We start from the raw sequence: 25,717 nt of genomic DNA on the forward strand, positions 1-25,717 counted from the left end.
CAAAGCTCTAGCCCTAAGAAATTGTTGCTGCTCAGGTGTGAATGACAATCTTCATTCAGTATAATGATGGCCACCAAACCTGCATCTTAAACCAAACCTTAAGAAGTAACAAGTCATCCTCATATAACATTAAAAGTCAGTAAGCAGACATTTTTGTGAAACATTATCTCCAATACTTCTTAATGGTATACAGCTACCATTTAAAAATGGGTAAAGACCTCAGTATCATCTAGGATAAGCATCTACATTGGGAAAACAATCTATTCCAGCATGCAGGACATCTGTCTCCTGCCTACATGCAGCCTAAAAATTTAAAACAGTATCTCCACATCAAATTAGACAAAAACTGGTTCAGTCTTTAGTACTACAAATCTTTTCTGCTGAGATGTAGTTCAACATAGTAAAAATTGTGAAATCTCTGTATGACTGCAGCTAACTATGAATGCTTATATAAGATATATGTGTAACATTTTGGTAATTGATTACGTAAGTCCTTCCTATGTTCAGGTAGGTTCAACGAAACTGGATAGGTGACACGATTTTCATGTGCTTCGTTTACGTCATCAGCTTCTTAGTTGCTTGTGTTCTCAATACATCTCTTCACAAATCAAATATCTATGATCAGTCTGTAACTGCAGTACCAGATTGCATACATCCAACATCTTGGCTGTACCATTGCATAACATTAAGTCTTTATGTATCTCGATATAAATAAATAAATATCAGTTACATGAACCACACTATTCTTTCCAATGAAAATAATCAATTATTGATAATATAATGTAAATGGATAGATAAAAAATCTACTCATCAAGCAGTGGCAGGGAAACACACACGTGCAAAAGGATTTAAGTTTTATAAACTTTCGGAGCCAGTGGCTCCTTCTTCTGGAAGAACAGTTGAAGGGGAAGGAAGAGAGGTGAATGGAAAGGTCTGGAGAGGTTTAGGGAAGGGATACAATTCAGATAAGTCACCCAGAACCCCGGGTCAGGGTACTGCACCAGTATGGTATTCTTTCCGTTATACAAGAAATACAACCTGATCAGTTTCAGACTAGGTGCCCCAAATTTTAATATCTGCCAGGTTTCAGATATTAAATAAAGGAAAAGCCAGCTTACAACCCAGCAAGAACCTAATCACATGATTCTCATTTTTGTGCGAGCTCTAGTTACAAAGTTAACAGTTCAACAGTGTTTATGCAATCAGTTATTAAAAATATTACATTTATAATATTATTTGTTGACAGTGCTTCATAACTTTCTTCATATTAAGAGAAATTAGTATTTGGAACACCAGTAAGCTACTTTTTGAGTACGATGTTTATCAGTCTCAGGTTTGTCATCATACCATTCTCAAATCAACATATGAGTAATTATTCTCAAAATGCCTTATAAGGATAATTTGTTATGTGTCATATCTGGTCTGGTAATCTTTGTGTTGTCTTCCACATTGTTGTTTGTGTAATTAATATGATAATCATGATTAACAAAGTGCTTATCACTCATATCATGCCGATGTACATCCGTATGTGAGGCTCACAGGAGTGGGGCCTGTACCAACAGATGTGGCTGCCCAGATACCAATTGCCTGCTGTCTGACTTCTTAAATGATATCCATAAGCCAATTTCTTCATTGCCTCTCCACCATCCCTACCCCATTACCACCTAGCACCCTACTTGTCACTGCTGTTGCCACTTCCCTATACACACACATCTCTTATGCTCTTGACCTTCCCAACATCAGGCGCTAACTCCCCGAACTCCCTGCCAACTCCAAAAACAATACTTCATTTCTGATTTGTGTACACATAAGCATCTATATCATTACCCACAACTGCATCTCGTGTTAATGGGCCATATAAAGAAATTCTTCCCAGCCACCAAGATCCTAAGTCCCTAATACTATTGAGGTTAATTGGTCATATTTTAATGAGTTGCATCCACGGCCAGGACACTGTATTCTCATTCATTAAAATGTTCTGTCCCATGTACTTTACCTGGCTGCTGTCCGCCTACTTAGCTGGCTGGTAACATACTCGCCTCCCATGCAAGCGGACCCTGGTTTGATTTCCAGCCAGGTTGGAGATTTTTCTCCACTCAGGGACTGAGTGTTGTGTTATTCTCATCATTATTTCGTCCTCATCTCCGGCATGCCCAATGTGGCATCGACTGAAATAAGACTTGCACTTGGCGGCTGAACTTCCCCGGATGGAGCCTCCCCCCGGCCAACGATGCCATATGGTCATTTCCATTTACCTTGCTGGCCTCATCCCAGTGTGCCACCTTCCGGGATGTTGGCTCCCCTCTGGGTTGCTTCATAAAACCTCCATCGATATAAAACCTACTAACCATCAATAATACCACAGTTTGATACCTTCCATCCCTCTTACGCTAAAAAGTCTCTCGCAGTGCAGTCACTCGCAGAGGTACATCTTCAGTGATGAACAGTCCTTTGCACATTCTGACTGACTTAATGAATCCTTCACAGACAGCCACTATCCTTCCTCCTACACCAAACTTAATACAGAAACAGCTCTATCATGCTACATTCATGAAACCTTTTGTTTCTCCAGTCACCCTCGCTTATCAGCTTAGATGAACTGGTCCAGAACAGCTTAACTAGATGCTCCGCCAGGCCTTCAGCTACATTTCGTAATGTCTTAAAAGGAGAAACATGCTTCTAGAAAATGCTTTCCGTGTTTCCAGAAGTGCTATTATGCCACCCAACAATCCATATGACATACCTGGCACCAGCCTTGCCTCACTGATTATATCCTTGTGAAAGATTTAGGTATAATACCTGTTACATCCACCTACTCATTACCGTATGTTATGGACTATAGGATGCTATGTACTATAACACACACCTTAATTTTTCATCAATTTCTTTAAAAAATAATATTTTTAACATTTTTATTATTAGATTGAAAAGACAGACTTAAAAAAATTCTTTGCTTATAAAATCAAACTGACCTTTAAAATCTCTTAAAATTGTCATGTGAACTTTCTTCTTCTTCTTCTTCTTCTTCTTCTTCTTCTTCTTCTTTGTCGTCATAGTCTTTACTGCCATCAAGAGTGTTACTTATGTCAGACTTCTTGAAAGATTTAACAATAATGTCTTCTCTCACTCTAGATCATGACTGTTTTATCCAATGACACACTTGTTTGATTGTAGGTCATTTTAAAGCTCCATTCAGCGTGAATTCATGTTGGACTTCGTCCATCATCCATTTGTTCCATTCCTCTCTCGTATACACTTCAGATGGTTTATTTGTCGAGATATCAAAAGGTTGTAATTGTGAAGTAAGTCCTCCTGGAATAACAGCAAGTTCTGTATTTCCCCTGTTCCGCCATCTCTATTACTCTTTCACATAATTTTTCAAATGAATACTAAACTGATCTCACACAAGAAGAGAACTCTTCTTCAATAAAGCACCTTTCCTTCTCTCCCACACTCAGTTAATCCATAATTTGATACCAGCCTCGTCTACCCACCCCTTATCATGTAAGTGAACACCACCACCTGGCAGTATTTCAGAAGGTTTTGGCACTGTTTTGTGCTTGAAAATGATCACTTCATTAAGTTTAGTACCACCAGCACAACATGAAAGGACAACAGTGTAGTGGATTTTTTCATGTCCACTTGTTTTTACACTTACAGTTTTAGCACCTTTCATGGCAACAGTTCTGTTACTCGGCACATCAAATATCAGAGGAGTTTAATCCATATTTATTATTTGGCTTAGTTCCACACTGATTTTCTTTCGATGTTGAACAATAAAGCGATGGAAAGATAATATTATTTCTAATATTTCTTCATACTCTTGTGGCATTTTCTGAGATATTTTCATTTTGGGTTGTGTGGTAAGTTCATGACACTTCACAAACCTGTAGCACCAGTCAACTCCACCCTTAAAGTCTATTAAGTTACTCTGTAGTGCTAGCTTATTAGTATGTATTTGAACCATTTTTGTCTTAATTCTAATGCCATTTTGACGGTGTCCTTGAATCCATGTCCATACGTCATCTTCTCATTTTGGTCATTTTACATTCAGAACTCAATTTGCACATGTAGTCTTCCTCTTTTTTTCCGTTCACTAGCCTGCTAATCACTGTTTCCATGTTCTTCTGCCTATGCTATTAATTTCAATTTGTAGCCCGCTTCATATGACTACCTTTATTTTTTTCCATTACGAAACTAGCTATTAACAAAAATATTGTCCTGTTACCGATAACGCAGATCACTTTTAATTAAAGTTCACTGACACCGTAGACTATAGTGACGCATCATAGGCTTGACAGTATTCTGGGTTTGTGATGGTTTGGCGGGAGGGAGACAGTGTTAGCAAGCTTGTGTTCGTCGCATTGGTGCACTACTGCTGTCGGCTGAATCCAATATTGCCAGGTAGAGATAGGTTTCTTGTGACATTGAATATATGGCCATTTTTAAGACTGGCAGGAATTTTGAATCAAAAACGAACATTTTTATATTAGTTTCGAGTATAAGACACACCTGAATTTTGGAGGCATTTTTCCGAAGAAAACAGTGCATCTTATATTCTATAAAATGTGGTACATCCTGTTCCATCCTATCACAGGCGTATCTTACTTTTAATAAGACAGGTACCCTATGAAAGCATCTATGTCACTTAGCAGTCATGACACTACTTCTGCACAGAATTTCATGTGGGTGTGCACACCAGTAAGCTGGCCTCATGAATTAGCTACCACTACCAAACTGGCTAAGAGAAAAGTCAGTTATCCAGTGGTACATTATGCTGCTAAGCAAACATGGGCAACTCCAGTGGCTACCTACAACCCATGCCACCTGGATCCCCCACCCCTCTCCCAGTATGAACTTCGCTTAGTTGTATAGATGCTAGTTTTCTTACAACACAGCCTTTTTCTCTGCAGTCCCCATGACATCAATTTCTTCTGTCCCTCATCCACATCCACTCCTGTCTACATACCTTTCTCCCCACTCCTCCCCCTCTTCTCTCTAGTCCAATCAGTTAACCTTCACTCACATTGTTTCCCCAGCATAATTTCTCCACATGCAACTTCCCCTGCCTACATCAGGGTGAGCTTGACTCTGTCACATTCCTGTCCTGTTACCAAACTGCTTCTCCCTCTCCCCCTCCCCCTTCCTCTACTAGAAGTCCACTTTGCATGTCCACCTCCTCATCCATCACAGCTACCCATCCATACTTTTCTTGCATTGCTTCTCTTGTTTCATACATCAGGCAGCTATAAACCCTCCTATAAATAACACTGCAACACCAGACAACAGTTTGAAACTGCCTGTTATGTGCTCCAGTAGTGTTTTGTTTCGACTAACTGTTGATTAAAATGTCATGGCATAAAATTTTTAAATATTTAATTAAATGTAGGTACTAAGAAATTAAATCTGTTGCACAATTACAGTTTGCACTTTTTCCATGTGGACATGCAGAGAGGTTGTTGTAAAAAAATCAACATTTTCTTCCAGAAACTGAAAAATGTGAATCTGCAACAACAGAGATCTTGGAATCAGCTTTACTCCATGACAATGAGAAAGGTATGTTAGGTTTAACATTTTTGTATGAGAATATTGATGTTGCACGAGGAAAAAACGTGAATCGGCCTCAAAGTAATTTCTTTGTATCTACAGGGTGTAACTAAATTCCCCCCTTTACAAATTTTGAGGACTTGTTGTGGGGACCAAGATGATTAATTTTAGCATAGGAACTCCTGTCTGGAAATGTATTGTGGTCCTGCTACACACAGCACGTCGCTCTCCGACTTCTGCTGCTTGTTGTCTGGGTCCACTTAGAAGTAAGGCTTGAGGTGATGACCACTAACGTTAACACAGATATGGTATCTCCATACCATGTTCTGGTACACCTGATCACCAGTCCCTGGTCCTCCATCATGTGTCACAGCCACAACCCATACCAGTAGGTCTTTGCCAGATGCCACAAGGATCTTGTAAATCAAGAATTTGATGTTACCCCACAGGTAGCTGGTTAAAGGTGGGAGAATGTGCAAGCCAGGCAGTCGGGCCATCATGACCCATCCACTGTTGTCCAAATTGATGGTCAGATGATCTCAGGCTGCATATGAAAAATGAGGTGGTTTGCCATCATGCTGCAACCACACATTTTGACACACGTGCAATGGCACATATTCCAAGAGCCTGTGCAGTGCACCAACAAAGAATTGCAAGTAAGTGGCGCTCATGGAGGAAGGTATGACCCAATGACACATCCACCCAGAAACTCAGCCCAAATGTTCAGATTGTGTTGTTCCTGCAACCTGTGGGCACACAGTAGGCAGGTTTTCATCAGCCCATACATGACTGTTGTGAGAACTGAGAACACCTTCCCTGATGAACTTGGTTTCATCCATGAAAAGGACCTACCATGAGAAGTCAGACTTGTCCACACAGTGGAGCAAGAACCACCTGCAGAAGTGGACTTGTGATGCAAAATCCTGTGGCTGCACTGCTTGTATCTTCTGGGGATGGTATGGGTGTAGCTGCTGCTCATGCAGAACACACCAGACTGTATGGTGATTAAAACTCAGTTTAGGTGCTGTGTTGCTAGTACTCATTGTCATGTCTTCTTCCACTGCATGTGATGCAGACTTTTCAAAGTTGGGTGTGCGGCACCGCTGTCTAGCACCACAGTCGACTCTGTTGGTGGTGAATGTACCCATACCTGAGGCCCACTGTCCACCGCAGCAAAGAGGGAGTGCGTAGCTGTTAGGTGGCGTGGAAAATGCTCTGAAGACAACTAATAAGCAACCCTCCTACTGCACCAAGTTAACCATACAATAAGATCACATTGGCGTATTCCACAAATCTGTACTTCACCATGGTTAACAGCAACACACTAAAAATGAAACGTATGTATAGTTTGCATTCTTTTCTGTAGTGAATGATGACTACTAGACAGTAGTACAGTATGAACAAAGACAATAAGAACAGTAACAGGTACACACATCTCTGGGCAGATCACAAATGGCATGTAAATAAACATATAGTGGCCATGGGACATCAGTCTGACTCCAGCCATAACCATTGACACATCTCCAGTGCAGCAAGTTCCACATTTAGCTATTCTTGTGTTTTCTTAATAGTATGTATTGCTTAAATTTTGTGCATGTTTTCATTTTGTAGAGGCTTAATCTCACATTTTGTAACAGTACATTTAGGCAGTCAGTAGCGCTTTACTTGATCATTTGTTTGTTTCGAAGACAAGTGACCACTCACTGCAGCCTAGTTAGCCAGTCAGTCCGGCTCCATCTGTCACTTGTGACACATCTCCAGGGCACCAAGTCACATATTTATCATTTGCTGTGTTTTCTTAATAGTATATACTGCTTAAATTTTGTGCATGTTTTCGTGTTTAAGAGATTTATTACCAGCATCGATTGGTGACAGCTCAGGAGGGTAACAAGTTGTATATCTAGGTACCTGTCAGCATTTATAGTTCACTTCTTCAGTTAGTGTTGCTAGGATGGGTAGGATGTATGCATGCTGTATACTGATGCAGGAGGAGCTGGCTGCAATTCGCAAACAGCTTAATGTGGTTTTGGCTATGGTCAGCCCTCTCAAGCTGCTGCCTCAGGGTGTAATGGTGGCAGAGAACCTTGTGCATCACGCGAGACACCTCAAATATCACTTATTACACCCACAGGTCCTGCTGCCAATGCATCTCCTAGTGTATTTGATGCATAGATCTGCCCTCAGAGCAGGGTGAGTGGCAGGACATAACGCATTCGTGTTGCTGGAGGCAGAGGGCCAGTGTGGAGGCTTGGTGTCTGGCCCCATCTATTCATCCTGTGAATAAACAGGTGACCATTCCCTGCTAGTTATTGGGAGCTCCAACATTGAGTGATTTATGGATCCACTTAGGATAGCGTTCATGGGTGGAGAGAAAGCCAGTGTGCACTTGATATGTCTGCCGGTGGGCCTCATTCAAGATTTGGAGGTGGCCTTACCTGCAGCTACTGAGCATGCAGGGTGCAGTCGTCTGCAAGTTGTGAAGGATCAACAGTGTCTGTCAAATGGGTTCTGAGGTCACCTTCAGTTCACACAGGTGTCTGGTGGAGGTGGTGAAAGCAGCTGGCCTCGCACTCGGGTGCAAGCTAAGCGTGCAATTTGCAGCATTGTTCCCAGAGCTGATGGGGGTCCTTTGGTTTGGAGCTGAGTGGAGGGTTTCATCCAAAGGCTTCATTGACTCTGTGGCAGTCTTGGCTGTGGATTTCCTGACTTGCATTATCGGGTGGGGAACTTTAGGACTCTCCTTGACAGGTCAGGGGTGCACAACACAATGGTAGCAACTACTCAGGTAGCGGAATACTTGTTGAGTGCACATGGGGCTTTTTTAGACTAGGCAGTAGTTTAAGGTACTCACCAGTTGATACTCAAATTGGGACATCAAACAGCGTTCAGAGTAAGGCACTTCAAATATCAAAATTTTATCAGTAAATTGTCAAAGTATTCATAACAAAGTTCCTGAATTTACTGCCCTATGTGAAATTAATCACACTCAAATTATTCTTGGAACAGAGAGCTGGCTAAAGTCTGAGGTAGAAAACTCTGAAATATTTAACAAGTAATGGAGTGTTCATTGGAAGGACAGAATAGATGCCAAGGGAAGTGGACTGTTCATTGCAGTTGACAAAAATATTGTCTCTATTGAGGTTGAAGTTGAGTGTGACAGTGAACTTACCTAGTTGCGTATAACAGGTCCAGGTGACACCAAGTTAATTATTGGATGTTTTTACCAGCCACCTGATTCTGCTGTGACATTTCTAGAGTCATACAAAGAAAGTCTACAATCAGTAGTGTGTAAATACCTAGGTCATGCAATACTAGCTGGAGGCGACTTTAACCTAAGTACTGATTGGGACCTCTGTGGATTCGTTGCAGGGGGTGCGGACAGTCAGTATTGCATAGTACTTCTGATCACGTTTTCCAAAGACTGTCTTGACCAGCTACTTCAGCAGCCCACACACATTGGAAGTATCTCAGACCTTGTAGCTATTAACAGGCCGGACATTATCGATGTTGTCACTATGGAGACAGGTATTAGTGATCATGAGGTCACCATAGCAACTCTGATTACAAAAGTTAATAAATCAGTCAAGAATGACAGGAGAGTGTTTCTCTGAGTAGATGAGCAGTTGTTAGCATCTCACTTAGACAATGAATTGCAATCATTCAATTCCAGTTGGTGAACATACATCAGTTATGGACAAAGTTTAAACAGATTGTAAATTGTGCTCTGAACAAGTATGTGCCAAGCAAGTGGATTAAGATCCACCATGGTTTAGTAATGAAATTCAGAAAATGTTGAGGAAGCAAAGACTGTTGCACTCGTGGTTCAAAAGAGAAGAAGCAAATGACAAAAGGTAAAAGTTAGTTGAGATTTGTGCATCTGTGGAAAGATCTATGCATAAAGCGTACAACTTCTACCACCGTCATACCTTAGCAAAAGATCTGGCTGAGAAGCAGAGAAAATTCTGGCCCTATGTAAAATCGTTTAGTGGGTCGTAGGGCTTCCATCCAGTAACTCGTTCGCCAGTTTGGTGTGGCAGTTGAAGACAGCAAAATGAAAGCCGAAGTTTTAATTCTGCATTTAAGAAACTGTTCACACAGCAGAATTGTAAAAACCTATGGTCGTTTGACCATCGTACAGACTCCGATATGGACAACATAGTGGCAAACAACAAACATCCCTAGTGTAGAGAAACAACTGAAAGAGTTGAAAACAAATAAATCACCAGGTCTGAATGACATCCCAATTCAGTTTTACAAAGAGTACTCTATGGCATTGGCCCCTTACTTAGGTTGCAGTTATTGTAAATCTCTCACCGAAGTGCGAAGTCAGAAATGACTGGGAAAAAGTGCAGGTGATTCCCATATATAAGAAGGGTGAAAGAAATGGCATCCAAAATTACAGACCAATATCGTTAACATTGGTTTGCTGCAGAATTCTAGAACACATTCTGAGTTTGAACACAGTTTGAATACAATAAATTTCTAGAAACCCAGAAGTTTAAGTCTATGATTCAGCATGGTTTCAGAAAGCTTTGTCTGTGTGAAAGTCAGCTTGTCCTTTTGTTACATGATATACTGCTAACTGTGGATAAAGGGCAACGGGCAGATCCCTTATTTCTAGATTTCTGAAAAGCATTTGACACAGTTCCCCACTGCAGACTTAATGAAGGTACAAGCATACTGAATAGGTTCCCAGCTGTGTGAGTGGCTTGAAGATGTCTTAAGTAATAGAACCCAGTACGTTGTCCTCAATGATGAATGTTCATCAGAGACAAGGTCATCGTCAGGAGTACCCCAGCAAAGTGTAATAGGAGTGCTATTATTTTCTAAATACATAAATGATCTGGCTGACAGGGTGGACAGCAATGTGCAGTTATTTGCTGATGATGCTGTGGTGTATGGGAAGGTGTCAAAAATACGTGACTGTAGGATGATACAAGATAATTTGGACAAAATTTCTAGTTGGTGTGATGAATGGCAGCTGGCTCTAAATGTAGAAAAATGCAATTTAATGTGGATGAGTTCGGAAAAAAAAAAAAAAAAAAAAAAAAACTGTAATGTCCAGATACTGCATTAGTATTGTTCTGCTTGACACAGTCATGTTGCTTAAATATCTGATGGTAATGTTTGCAGTATGAGATGGAACGAGTATAAGAGTGGTAGGGAATGCGAATAGTCTACTTCGGTTTATCTGTGAAGGAGACTGCGTATAGGATGCTAGTTCAACCTATTCTTGAGTAATGTGAGGGTGTTTGGGATGCACACCAGGTCAGATTAGAGGAAGACATGAAGCAATTGAGAGGCAGGGTGCTAGATTTGTTACCGGTAGATTTGAACAGCATGCAAGTATTACGGAGATGCTTCTGGTACTCAAATCGGAATCCCTGGAGGGAAGCCAATGTTCTTTTCGAGGAATGTTATTCTGAAAATTTAGAGAACCAACATTTGCAGCTGACTGCAGGATGATTCTACTGTTGCCGACATACATTTCACACAAGGACCATAAAGGTAAGATATGAGAAATTAAGATTTTTATGGAGTCATACGGACTCATTTTTCGCTCGGTGTGTCTGTAAGTGGAAGAGGAAATGACACGACTGGTGGTGGTACAGGGTACCTTTCGCCAAGGACCATACAGTGGTTTGCGGGATATGTGTGTATGTAATACTGTAGTGGCTCTGAGCACTATGCGACTTAACTTCTGAGGTCATCAGTTGCCAATACTGTAGTCAGTGGCACAAAAATGCAGTAGATTTGAACATGTGTTATGATATTTTGCATGTAATGGGAAAATACTATGTTTCCGTACAATAATTTCTGATGCTAAACTTAACTGTCTTGGTCCCCGCTAAAGATCTTCAACACCTGTAAATGGAATTTATTATACCCGGTATAAAATCCATTATGGATTACGTTTTGAGGACTGTGATTGTCATTTAGAATGAAGAAACACAAAATTCTGTGTCATTCATAAAGTTTTACTTTATTTACTATGTGTTTTGATGGTTAACCATTATCAGGTGAGAGGCATCTTCTACATGGCTGTTACTAGTAGTAAGCATTGGTGATTTTGTGTAGCAGCATGTGAGATGGCCAGGGGGCTATGTTGTGATCAATGTACAAGCAATTTCACTTTTCAGTGGAAGAATGCAGCAAACATACTGCTGCATTTAAACTTGCAAATTACAACATAACGTCTTGGTCACATCTTGTATCACTGCACAAAATCATACTAACACCCACCGTGTATAACATACCTTCCACCCAAAAGAGGAAAGGCCACTGGACCTGATGGAATACCAGTTCGATTTTAAACAGAATATGCTAAGGAACTTGCCCCCCTTCTTGCAGCGGTCTACCGTAGATCTCTAAAAGAGCGCAGTGTTCCAAAAGATTGGAAAAGGGCACAAGTCATCCCCATTTTCAAGAAGGTATGTCGAACAGATGTGCAGAACTACAGACGTATATCTCTAACGTCGATCAGTTGTAGAATTTTGGAACACGTATTATGTTCGAGTATAATGACTTTTCTGGAGACCGGAAATCTACTCTGTAGGAATCAACATGGGTTTCAAAAAAGATGATCGTGTGAAACCCAACTCGCACTATTCGTCCACAAGACTCAGAGGGCCATAGACACGGGTTCCCAGGTAGATGCCATGTTTCTTTACTTCCGCAAGGTGTTTGATACAGTTCCCCACAGTCGTTTAGTGAATAAAGTAAGAGCATATTGATTATTGGACCAATTGTGTGATTGGATTGAAGAGTTCCTAGATAACAGTACGCAGTATGTCATTCTCAATGGAGAGAAGTCTTCCGAAGTAAGAGTAATTTCAGGCATGCCGCAGGACCGTTGCTATTCACAATATATATAAATGACCTTGTGGATAACATCTGAAGTTCACTGAGGCTTTTTGTGGATGATGCTGTAGTTTATCGAGAGGTTTTAACAATGGAAAATTGTGCTAAAATGCAGGAGAATCTGCAACGAATTGACGCATAGTGCAGGGAATGGCAATTGAATCTCAATGTAGACAAGTGTAATGTGCTGCGAATGCATAAAAAGAAAGATCCTTTATCATTTAGCTACAATATAGCAGGTCAGCAACTGGAAGCAGTTAATTCCATAAATTATCTGGGAGTGGGCATTAGGAGTGATTTAAAATGGAATAACCATATAAAATTAATTGTCAGTAAAGCAGATGCCAGACTGAGATTCGTTGGAAGAATCCTAAGGAAATGCAGTCCGAAAACAAAGGAAGTAGGTTACAGTACACTTGTTCACCCACTGTTTGAATACTGCTCGCTGGTGTGGGATCCGTACCAGATAGGGTTGATAGAAGAGATAGAGAAGATCCAATGGAGAGCAGCGCGCTTTGTTACAGGATCATTTAGTAATCGCAAAAGCGTTACGGAGATGATAGATAAACTCCAGCGGAAGACTCTGCCAGAGAGACGCTCAGTAGCTCGGTACGGGCTTTTGTTAAAGTTTCGAGAACATACCTTCACCGAAGAGTCAAGCAGTATATTGCTCCCTCCTACGTATATATCGCGAAGAGACTATGAGGATAAAATCAGAGAGATTAGAGCCCACACAGAGGCATACCGACAATCTTTCTTTCCATGAACAATACGAGACTGGAATAGAAGGGAGAACCGATAGAGGTACTCAAGGTAACCTCCGCCACTTGCAGAGTATGAACGTAGATGTAGATGTAGATGTAGATGATGGCTAGCCTTTGAAACATGTATTGGATAAAATAAAATTTCGCGAATTTAGCTATGGTAGTCATTGATGCTGAGGAACAACAGAAATATGCTACTGTGCCTGGAGATGATCATGTCAGTTACCAGTGATAAATTGTTTTGCTCTATGTCAAATAGAACAGAACTTTTTGCGTTGAATTTTGGATGTTTCATTTCATATACTGATGTGTTTCAAATTGATCTTCTTCTCTTCTTCAGTAGCTCTACAGCCCTTGGTGAGCCTTGGCTTCTTCAACAATCTTCCTCCACACTTCTCGGTTATTTGCTGCTCTTTTCCACCCCCGGACTCCCATATTGCTGATATCCATTATTACCTCATCGATCCATCTTCTTCTAGGTCTCCCTTTTCGCCTAACTGAATGGATCATACCTTTCATCATTTTCTTTGGCATTCTATCCTCTGCCATTCTCTCCAAGTGTCCTAGCCATCGTATTCGCTGTGATTTAACAAATTTTACTATGTCCCTGCCTTGTATTAACTCCTGTAATTCAGCATTGTAGCGTATTCTCCAGCCTTCTTCCTCCCTTATTGGCCCATAGATTTTGCGTAGTATTTTCCGCTCAATGCTTCTTAGAGCATTTTTATCGTGTTCTGTCAATGTCCATACCTCTGAGCCGTATGTGATAACTGGGCGGACTAGGGAATTATATATTAGCAATTTAGTTTTTCTTGTAACAAGGCTACTTTTGAAAAGCTGCATATTTGCAAAGTAAGCTCTGTTTCCTGCTTGTATTCTTTCCCTTATAGCCTTTCCAATACTGTTATCATTTGTTATTAGGGCTCCCAAATAGTTAAAAGAGGACACTCCATTGAAGCATTTCCCATTGATGTTTAGGTTTTTAGGGGTTCTTCTGGCCTCAGATTGTGACATTACCATATATTTTGTTTTGTTTACATTTACTATGAGGCCAATTTTTAAGGCTTCTGTTTCCATTGCCCGGTATGTTTCTAGGAGTGTATTGGTATTTCTTCCTACTATAGCAATGTCATCAGCGTATGCACATATCTGGCTAGTTTTCATAAATATGGTGCCTCTTTTGTTGATTTTATTTACTGCACTATGCAGGGCAATGTTGAATAGGACAGTGGAGAGGCTATCCCCTTGCTTCACACCTTTATTAAAGTCAAAGCTCTCACTTGTTCTGCTAAGGACCTTTACTTTTGCTCTTGTCTCTGTCATTGTCATTCTGATTAGTCTTATTAATTTAGCACATATACCAACTTCTTTCAGTACTCTGTATAGTTCTTGCCGAATTATGCTGTCAAAGGCTTGTTTGAAATCGATGAATAAGAAATGCAGATCTATATCATATTCATAGAACTTTTCCATCATTTGCCTTATCACAAATATTTGATCAGTTGTTCCTCTGCCCGGTCGAAAGCCACACTGATATTCCCCTAGTATGCCTTCTGCACACTTCCGTATCCTTTCGTTTAATATACTTGTGAAGATCTTATAAGCTGTACTTAGGAGTGTTACACCTCTATAGTTTTCACATGCTGTTCTGTCCCCTTTCTTATAAATGGGAACTATTATTCCAATTTTCCAATTATCTGGCATAGTTTCTGTTTCCCATATATCTGATATTAATGTGTGCAGTTCCTTTATTACAGCCTCACCACCAGTTTTTATTAATTCAGCAATTATGCTGTCTTCCCCAGGGGCTCGATTGTTTTTTGACTTGTGCACAGCCTGGGAGACCTCTTGTAGTGTTGGTTTTCTTGCCTCATTGGTTTCATTGTCTACTTCCAGCTCCACTCTTCCCTCCTGTGCAGCTGTCTCTTCATCTTCTAGGCTGGTGCTTAGTGTATCTTTGAAATATTCTGCCCATCTTCCCACTATCTGTTCTTCCTCCCTTATCATTTTCCCATCTTTACTGGAACAGGCCATTGTTTTTGGTTGGAATCTATTCTTCATTTTGCCTATGGCATGATAGAACTTTCTTATTTCACTCTGTTCCTTTAGTTCTTCTAGTTCTTGAAATTTCTTCTTATTCCACTCTCTTTTCTTTCTCTTGCACAGTCTGTTAGCTCTTCTCCTTAATTCTCTATATTGTTCCACATTATTTCTGGTTTCTCTCTGTAGCATTTTTGTTCTTGCCCTGTTCTTTTCCTCTATTGCTGACCTGCAATCTTCATCAAACCACTCCTGGGTTCTTCTGTTCCTTCTTATGCCTATTATTTCCTCTGCAGCATCCTTAATGGCTTTTTCAAACCTGTTCCACCTTCCATCTACTCCTTCTGTGGTCTCTTCATTGCTCAACTTTCTGCTTAGTGTTGCTTGGTATTTTTTTACTTCATCGGGGATGTTCAGTTTGTCTGTATTCCATTTCATCATATTTCCCATTCTGTTGCCATTTGTTAGTGACAGTTTCTCTCTCAAGACTGATTTTATCAGAAAGTGGTCTGAATCACAGTTTGGTCCTCTGCAGCTCCGTACATCCGTAACTGACGTGGAGTGGCGTGCAATCACTAAAATATGATCAATCTGATTGACTACTCCATTGGCTGCAGACTTCCAAGTTCCCAGATGGATCCTTTTATGTGGAAAGCAGGTACTTTTAATAATCATATTATTCCTTGCTGCGAATTGGCATAATAAGTCTCCATTCTCATTGTTTTCTTCATGTAGTGAATATTTTCCAGAAACTCCATACAGATGTTCATTCCTCCCTATTTTTGCATTAAAATCTCCTATTACTAGCATCAGGTCATATTTAGGTACTGCACCGTATACTTTTTCCAAGTCTTCGTAGAAATGTTCTTTAATTATATCCTCTTTTTCCTCTGTTGGTGCATGTGCATTAACTATTGATATATTCCTAAATTTACCTTTTAGTCTGAGTCTGCACATCCTTTCATTTATGGGTTCAAATTCTATAAGACTTTTCCTAACTTCCCTAGTTATTATAAACCCTGTTCCAAGTTGGCCTGTTCTTTCTTCTGGTCCACTATATACCAACGAGTACTCAGGTTTATCTATCTGCCCATTCCCCTGCCATCTTATTTCCTGTAGCCCTACAATATCATATTTGAATTTTAAAATTTCATTAGCTATTTCTTTCATCTTTCCAGGCTGAAGCATTGTCCTCACATTCCATGATGCTACTGTTAGATCCTTTATCCGTTTCCTTTGCCGGGGTCGTGATACATGCTTTCCATCCAGTTTCCGAGGCTTCTGTTGAATTTCCGTAATATTCTTTTTTTTTACAGTATGGGGTTATTAGCCCCATGCCCAACCCCCAAACTGGAGGACCAGGATTTGTATGAGGTTTACTCCTCTAGGGAAGCTGGCTTCACTACGCCTCTAGAGCCCTCCCTGCCCTATGTTGTGGGACACACTTTGTCTGGCTCCTCTGTCGGGACCAGTCCGGCTTGGGAGACCCTGCCAGTAGCTATGCTACCGCCGGCATAGCTCTCGACTTCACCGGAGCACGCAAACCCTCCCGCCCGGCACTGAAGGTGCCTACTATAAGGCGGTGTCCCCTGAGAGGGTGTTTCAAATTGATGCTGATAGATATTTTCTTACATGTTTTTCTGCATGTGATGCTTTATTGTCTACTCTTCATAGAAGAATTTGCTTGCATGTCGGTTATTAGTGTTGAAACATTAGGTGATCCTCAAAGAAGTATAGTGGCGGACATTAGTGACCACAATTCAGTTAGGATGGAAATTAGGAGTTTAGTTACAGGGTCAGTAGCAACAAAACGGAAATGATATTAAAGTTAAAATTTAACATAGGTAGCAGAACTAAAAGCTGTTGTAATATAAAACTGTGTGAGGTGGGTAGGAACTGGGATAACAGTAAATGACAAGTGGAGAAAGTCTAGGGAATGAATAAAGAGTGGACAGGAACAGTGGATACCGGAAGAAAGCAAGAGGTGGCAGTATCCAGCATACTGTAACAAAAAAATAGGAAGATTGTAAAGTAAAATGTCAAAAAAAAACTGTCAGAAACACGCATCACTTAAAAAGAAATAAGACGAGAACTAGTAGCAAAACAATGATTGAGTCAGACATTATATGAGAAACAGTAACTCACGAGGTAAATATTACGTATTCCTCTAATTATGTAAGTTATGTAAAAGGAACTAACAGCATTCCATCTCTGGGAGGGATGTAATATGCAGCACAACACAATGGCTCAAGGAAACTCGGGAACTCTGAATGGATTTAGGGAACAAGTTACTTGTGAATTGCAACTTCCAGGAGGATGTGGAAGTCACATTACATGAGAGGGGTGAGGGGACAATTAGTGAGTATTGCTGTAGATGTGTCCCCCCCCCCCCCCCCCCCCCTTTCCATGAACCATGGACCTTGCCGATGGCGGAGAGGCCTGCGTCCCTCAGTCCCTCAGCGATACAGATAGCCGTACCATAGGTGCAACTACAATGGAGGGGTATCTTTTGAGAGACCAGACAAACGCGTGGTTCCTAAAGAGGAGGAGCAGCATCCATTTCAGTAGTTGCAGGGGCAACAGCCTGGATGATTGACTGATCTGGCCTTGTAACACTAATCAAAACCGCCTTGCTGTGCTGATACTGCAAACGGCTGAAAGCAAGGGGAAACTACAGCCGTAATTTTTCCCGAGGGCATGCAGCTTTACTGTATGGTTAAATGATGATAGCGTCCTCTTGGATAAAATATTCTGGAGGTAAAATAGTCCTCCATTTGGATCTCCAGGCGGGGACTACTCAGGAGGACGTTGTTATCAGGAGAAAGAAAACTGGCGTTTCATGGGCCGAAGCGTGGCATGTCAGATCCCTTAATCTACATCTACATCTACATCTACATTGATACTCCGCAAGCCACCCAACGGTGTGTGGCGGAGGGCACTTTACGTGCCACTGTCATTACCTCCCTTTCCTGTTCCAGTCGCGTATGGTTCGCGGGAAGAACGACTGTCTGAAAGCCTCCGTGCGCGCTCTAATCTCTCTAATTTTACATTCGTGATCTCCTCGGGAAGTATAAGTAGGGGGAAGCAATATATTCGATACCTCATCCAGAAACGCACCCCCTCGAAACCTGGCGAGCAAGCTACACCGCGATGCAGAGCGCCTCTCTTGCAGAGTCTGCCACTTGAGTTTATTAAACATCTCCGTAACGCTATCACGGTTACCAAATAACCCAGTGACGAAACGCGCCGCTCTTCTTTGGATCTTTTCTATCTCCTCCGTCAACCCGACCTGGTACGGATCCCACACTGATGAGCAATACTCAAGTATAGGTCGAACGAATGTTTTGTAAGCCACCTCCTTTGTTGATGGACTACATTTTCTAAGCACTCTCCCAATGAATCTCAACCTGGTACCCGCCTTACCAACAATTAGTTTTATATGATCATTCCACTTCAAATCGTTCCGTACGCATACTCCCAGATATTTTACAGAAGTAACTGCTACCAGTGTTTGTTCCGCTATCATATAATCATACAATAAAGGGTCCTTCTTTCTATGTATTCGCAATACATTACATTTGTCTATGTTAAGGGTCAGTTGCCACTCCCTGCACCAAGTGCCTATCCGCTGCAGATCTTCCTGTATTTCGCTACAATTTTCTAATGCAGCAACTTCTCTGTATACTACAGCATCATCCGCGAAAAGCCGCATGGAACTTCCGACACTATCTACTAAGTCATTTATATATATTGTGAAAAGCAATGGTCCCATAACACTCCCCTGTGGCACGCCAGAGGTTACTTTAACGTCTGTAGACGTCTCTCCATTGATAACAACATGCTGTGTTCTGTTTGCTAAAAACTCTTCAATCCAGCCACACAGCTGGTCTGATATTCCGTAGGCTCTTACTTTGTTTATCAGGCGACAGTGCGGAACTGTATCGAACGCCTTCCGGGTAGGTAGGTTAGCAAATTTAAAAAGGGAAATGGATAGGTTAATGTTAGATATAATGGGAATTAGTGAAGTTCGGTGGCAGGCGGAACAAGACTTCTGTTCAGGTGAATACAGGGTTATAGATACAAAATCAAATAGGGGTAATGCAGGAGTAGGTTTAATAATGAATAAAAAAAAATAGGAATGTGGGTAAGCTACTACAAACAGCATAGTGAACACATTATTGTTGCCAAGATAGGTACAAAACCCCTGCCTACCAAAGTATGCCAACTAGCTCCACAGATGATGATGAGATTGATGAAATGTATGAGGAGATAAAAGAAATTATTCAGATAGTGAAGGGAGACAAAAATTTAATAGTCATGAGTGACTGGAATTCGATAGTAGGAAAAGGAAGAGAAGGAAACATAGTAGGTGAATATGGAATGGGGTTAAGGAATGAAAGAGGAAGCCGCCTGGTAGAATTTTGCACAGAGCACAACTTAATCATAGCTAAAACTTGGTTCAAGAACCATGAAAGAAGGTTGTATACAAGGAAGATGCCTGGAGATACTAGTAGGTTTCAGATAGATTATATAATGGTAAGACAGAGATTTAGGAACCAGGTTTTAAACTGTAAGACATTTCCAGGGGCAGATGCGGACTCTGACCACAATCTATTGGTTATGAACTGTAGATTGAAACTGAAGAAACTGCAAAAAGGTGGGAATTTAAGGAGATGGGACCTGGATAAACTGACAGAACCAGAGGTTGTAGAGAGTTTCAGGGATAGCATTAGGGAACGATTGACAAGAATGAGGGAAAGAAATGGAGTAGATGAAGAATGGGTAGCTTTGAGAGATGAAATAGTGAAGGCAACAGAGGATCAAGTAGGTAAAAAGATGAGGGCTAATAGAAATCCTTGCGTAACAGAAAATATATTGAATTTAATTGATAAAAGGAGAAAATACAAAAATGCAGTAAATGAATCAGGCAAAAAAGAATACAAACGTCTCAAAAATGAGATCGACAGGAAATGCAAAATGGTTAAGCAGGGATGGCTAGAGGACATATGTAAGGATGGAGAGGCATATATCACTAGGGGTAAGATATATACTGCCTACAGGAGAACAAAAAAGACCTTTGGAGGAAAGAGAACGACTTGCATGAATATCAAGAGGTCAGATGGAAACCCAGTTCTAAGCAAAGAAGGGAAAGCAGAAAGGTGGAAGGAGTATATAGAGGGTCTATACAAGGGCGATGTACTTGAGGACAATATTATGGAAATGGAAGAGAGTGTAGATGAAGATGAAATGGAAGATATGATACTGCATGAAGAGTTTGACAGAGCACTGAAAGACCTAAGTCGAAACAAGGCCCTCGGAGCAGACAACATTCCATTAGAACTACTGATAGCCTTGGGAGAGCCAGCCATGGCAAAACTCCACCATCTGGTGAGTAACATGTATGAGACAGGCGAAATACCCTCAGACTTCAAGAGGAATATAATAATTCCAATCTCAAAGAAAGCAGGTGTTGACAGATGTGAAAATTACCGAACTATCAGTTTAATAAGTCACAGCTGCAAAATACTAACACGAATTCTTTACAGACGAATGGAAAAACTGGTAGAAGCTGACCTCAAGGAAGATCAGTTTGGATTCCATAGAAATGTTGGAACACGTGAGGCAATACTGACCCTACGACTTATCTTACAAAATAGATTAAGGAAAGGCAAACCTACATTTCTAGCATTTGTAGAGTTAGAGAAAGCTTTTGACAGTGTTGACTGGAATACTCTCTTTCAAATTCTGAAGGTGGCAGGGGTAAAATACAGGGAGCGAAAGGATATTTATAATTTGTACAGAAGCCAGATGGCAGTTATAAGAGTAGAGGGGCATGAAGGGGAAGCAGTGGTTAGGAAGGGAGTGAAACAGGGTCGTAGCCTATCCCCTATGTTATTCAATCTGTATACTGAGCAAGCAGTAAAGGAAACAAAAGAAAAATTCAGAGAAGAAATTAAACTCCATGGAGAAGAAATAAAAACTTTGAGGTTCGCTGATGACATTGTAATTTTGTCAGAGTCATCAAATGACCTGGAAGAGCAGCTGAATGGAATGAACAGTGTCTTGAAAGGAGGATATAAGATGAACATCAACAAAAGCAAAATGAGAATAATGGAATGTAGTTGAATTAAATCAAGTGATGCTGAGGGAATTAGATTAGGAAATGAGACACTTAAAGTAGTAAAGGAGTTTAGCTATTTGGGGAGCAACATAACTGATGATAGTCAAAGTAGAGAGGATATAAAATGTAGACTGGCAATGGCAAGGAAAGTGTTTCTGAAGAAGAGAAATTTGTTAACATCAAGTATAGATTTAAGTGTCAGGAAGTCATTTCTAAAAGTAGTTGTATGGAGTGTAGCCATGAATGGAAGCGAAACGGGGGCGACAAATAGTTTAGACAGGAAGAGAATAGAAGCTTTCAGAATGTGGTGCTACAGAAGAATGCTGAAGATTAGATGGCTAGATCACATTGAATAGAATTGGGGAGAAGAGAAATTTGTGGCACAACTTGACTAGAAGAAGAGATCGGTTGGTAGTATATATTCTGAGGCATCAAGGAATCACTAATTTAGTATTGGAGGGCAGCATGGAAGGTAAAAATCTAAAAGGGAGACCAAGAGATGAATAGATTAAACAGATTCAGAAGGATGTAGATTGCAGTAGGTACTGGGAGATGAAGAAACTTGCACAGGATAGAGTAACGTGGCGAGCTGCATCAAACCAGTCTCAGGACTGAAGACCACAACAACAACAACAACAACAACACTATAGATGTATCAGAGACATTTGATAGGGTCTATCATGGGCTCGTTTTAATTACGTTACGAACTACTGGAGCAAAAGGCAGAGTAGTATGTGGGATACCTGCATACCTGCAGGGCAGGACCCAAAGGATAAAAGTAGGAGAGATGTTTCAGAGAAAATAGAGCTAGAGCCAGGGGCTGCAAAGGAAAGTGTGTATAAAATAACATAGGCACAGAGATCCACTCTAAAATCTGACTGGTTGCAGATGATCTAGTAGTATGTTGCAGAATTTGGCAATTACAGAACTGTGGGACTCTCCTGGATGACCTTGCAAAATTAAAAAACATGGTAAAATAGAATGAGTATTAATGTAAGCAAGAATAAGTTATTTAGTTTCTGCGCCAGAAAATCTGTGACAAAATTATAATATAAGTTAGCAGGGGAGGGACACACTGTATCAACTAATTTTAAGTATCTGAAGAGTGATGGCAAAGTGCACTGAGATCCTCATATAAGAGGGATACTTTGCCAAGGCAGGCAGTGTCCTCTTCCAAGTGGTGAAAATCATGAGGGGCTGCTCCAGGGAGGTGAAGCAAGAGGCATACTGTGCCTGGGTAAGGCCTCATCAGGAGTACTGCAGTTCTGGATGAGGAATATACGAATCATGCCTGATTTCAGTCCTGGAAAGCATATAGAAAAGGGTAGCCAGATTTGTCCAGTGAAATTTCAAAATATGCAGCAATGTCACTGCCATGTTAAAGGAGATGATATGAAACCCATTGGAAAGCTGGAGAAAGGTCATAGATTAAGTAGCAAGTGTAGAGCTGTTGCAAGTTGTTGTATGTGGACTGATATTAAAAATGATTTGAATGTGGAAGGAGGTTAGAGAAGCCAAAATTTTATACCATTTCTGTAAAATAAATGTGCTATCCTGTATTGTGTCTGTGGGTTGATTTTCTTTCATATGTGATGGGGAAAGTGGAATATTTTACTGATAGAAAGCTCTTGAATCCCATACTTGAGACACTACAGAGTTTCAGATAAAGTTTGGAACTGAGTATGTTGAGGAACTAAATGAAATTCGGTGATTGTGTACATAAATATATATGTAAACCAAGAATGTACAAGGGGTAGTAATAAAATTCTATTTTATCACATTTAAAAAACAAAAAGCTGAAACTACTAAACTTGTTAATGATGTTAGTTCTCTAAATATTCACCCTTCAGTTTAACATATTTATACCAATTATGGATGGCTTTGCAGAGCCCTTTGTCATAGAAGTTTGCAGTTTGACTGTTCAGGAAACGTTCCACCTTGAAAATCATTTCATCGTCATTATGAAATGGCCATCCCATGCAGTGGCTTCTTCATCCAAGAGAAAAGGAAGAAGTCACTGGGTGCATGCCATGAGCATACAAGGGTGAGCAAAATTTGATAACCTGAAGAATAAACACTTGTGACGGTGTCCTGTGCGGAATAAGTTGACTTGTTGTCATGGAGCAAACCCATCCCTTAGATAGCTTCCCACAGTGCTTCCCCTTGACAGGCTCATGGAACCTCATCGGGAGATTTCACCAGTATGCTCCTGTGACAGTTGCCATTTATGAGCATCAGACTATGACAGTCCCAAAAAAAAAACACTTAATGTAACCTTGACCAATAGTGGTTAGCTTTTTTTGCCTTTTTTGGCAATGGTGAACCACATCTTTTCAGTGCTTGGTTTGCTCCTTTGTCTCAGATTATAGTGTTACACCCAGCAGTCATACATGGTGACTAAGTGAATGGGTGTGAGCAGCTGCAGAACCCAGAAGAAACCGAGCTTTTGCAATGTTCAGAATGTCATGCTAGATATGGAAAACTGATCTATGACCGATTTTCACTTTTTCCAATATCACCTTGGTGATTACACCCCGGTCTTTGAGCACCAGGACCACCACTTCTCTTGCAATTCCCAGTTTTTCACAGGGAAGTGGTCTGTCACTTTATTTTCATCATTCAGACTTGTCTGATCACATTGGAAGCATCTGCACCACCTAACTATTATATGTCATATGATGGTGTATTGTTGTACACCTCCATCAGCTCAGCATCAGTCGTTACATTATTATTCCTACTTAAATGTAAAAAATTAATTGCTACACAACACTCCACTTTATCAATGGGCTGTGCCATTTTTTTGCTCTTCTAGTGACATACTGTGGTACTGCGGCATGAGGATTTCAGTGTGTACCAGGACTACAAGCAAGTACCTGCAAACAACATAAAATTAATCATGTAACTTTATCTTTTTGAGGGGATTCATAAAACTTTAAGAGTACCTATCATGTGTTGCTAAAGAAGTATTAAAGCTTCATTGTAATGCAATATAGTAGTAGTAGTAATAGTAGTATTAATAGTAATAAAATTTTCTTCCATATGGCATTTCCACAAGAGAGGAAAGCATTCTCATTATTTATGATTTATAGGTTTTGTGTGTACAATTTTTGATTTATAACTGGGTAATAGAAATTTACAATATATCTTACAGAGAGTGGAGATAAATGCACAGTTACAGCAATAAGGCAAAGACTTTCAGTTCATCTTCCGATAATGGATCCAGCTTTCCTGTATGGTGCAAAAAAAGGTACGTTAAACAATTACAAATATTTTTTGTTGTAAAATATTTCTCCAGATGACAAGAGAAAATTTCATAGTTGATTTGAGTTAAGAGTGTGAAACATGCATAGATGTTCAGTATCACTGTCTTAAATTGATGCCCTCATTCGGGTACGACCACTAACAGCAACCATTCCACCATCACCAACAGTGATTGTTCATTTTACTGAATCCAAATTTTTGAGACATTTCTTCATGTGAAAATATTTTATTAATTTCTCCATCACGTTTTAGGGAATAAAGATGTCACCAACTGTACCTAAATGCAATGTGTATGATAATTTTTCACACTTCAGATGCATTGTCATTACATTTTAATATTGCAATACTGAGAGCATATTCTCATCATGTGTTGATTACTTCTGATTATTATTGCCACCATTTTTGTTAAAATGTTGTAATAATGAAGAGCTTTAATATATGATAACCCGTACTTCACAACCTCAGTGGATGGAATGTCATTGCTGATGAAAATTTTATACAGCCTCACTTTATATCATTAAATTTATCAAACTTTCTGAATTATCTGAGGTTCTGATCATACAATGTAAGCTTTCACGGCTGGTACTGACTTCACTTAAAACTTTCAGTGTACTAGGCAAAACTTCCAGTCTACTAGGCTGTCGTCAATTTATAAAAGTTTCTCCTAATGTTTTCTCTCTGACTGCAGGAGAGATCTTCAGAGGTAAAATGTCGAACTGCAACCACAACTCGTGTGAGCGCCGATTACATAGGTGGTATAGTGGGCACCACAGTGTACATCAAGTGATGTCGGCCATGAGACTATCACTGGTATTGCAAAAATTCTAGATTGAAAGTAATCAATCATCATTCGTACATTGCAGTGTTGACATCCAAATTTTGTCTAATTTTACACCTTCCTCTTTTCTGTTAAAATTATTATAGCATTTATAGATCTCGATAGTGTGTCTGTACATACGTGCATGATAATGCGATGTTTTCGATATGACACTCGTCTCAGTGAATTTTATTTCGTGATCAACCTGTTTGAGTGTTGAAGACTAATTTATGATATGTAGTTACATTGTGATGCTATAGAGGAAATGCAGGGGAAAATTAATTTTCTTGAACATGTTAATATTTC

At 40.2% G+C, this 25,717-nt stretch overlaps 1 protein-coding gene across 2 annotated transcripts in view; it reads left to right on the top strand.

Annotated features, from left to right (window-relative positions):
- Nucleotides 1-25,717, top strand: part of LOC124556035 (Fanconi anemia group M protein homolog) — a 242,759-nt gene that overhangs the window by 155,468 nt on the left and 61,574 nt on the right. For both annotated transcript variants that reach the window (XM_047130070.1, XM_047130071.1), the window contains exons 16-17: nucleotides 5,488-5,556; nucleotides 24,485-24,580. In XM_047130070.1, coding sequence (XP_046986026.1) covers nucleotides 5,488-5,556; nucleotides 24,485-24,580 — 165 coding nt within the window. The remainder of the gene's footprint in view (nucleotides 1-5,487; nucleotides 5,557-24,484; nucleotides 24,581-25,717) is intronic.

Source organism: Schistocerca americana, chromosome X (genome assembly GCF_021461395.2).
Source record: "Schistocerca americana isolate TAMUIC-IGC-003095 chromosome X, iqSchAmer2.1, whole genome shotgun sequence".
Lineage (NCBI taxonomy): Eukaryota > Metazoa > Arthropoda > Insecta > Orthoptera > Acrididae > Schistocerca > Schistocerca americana.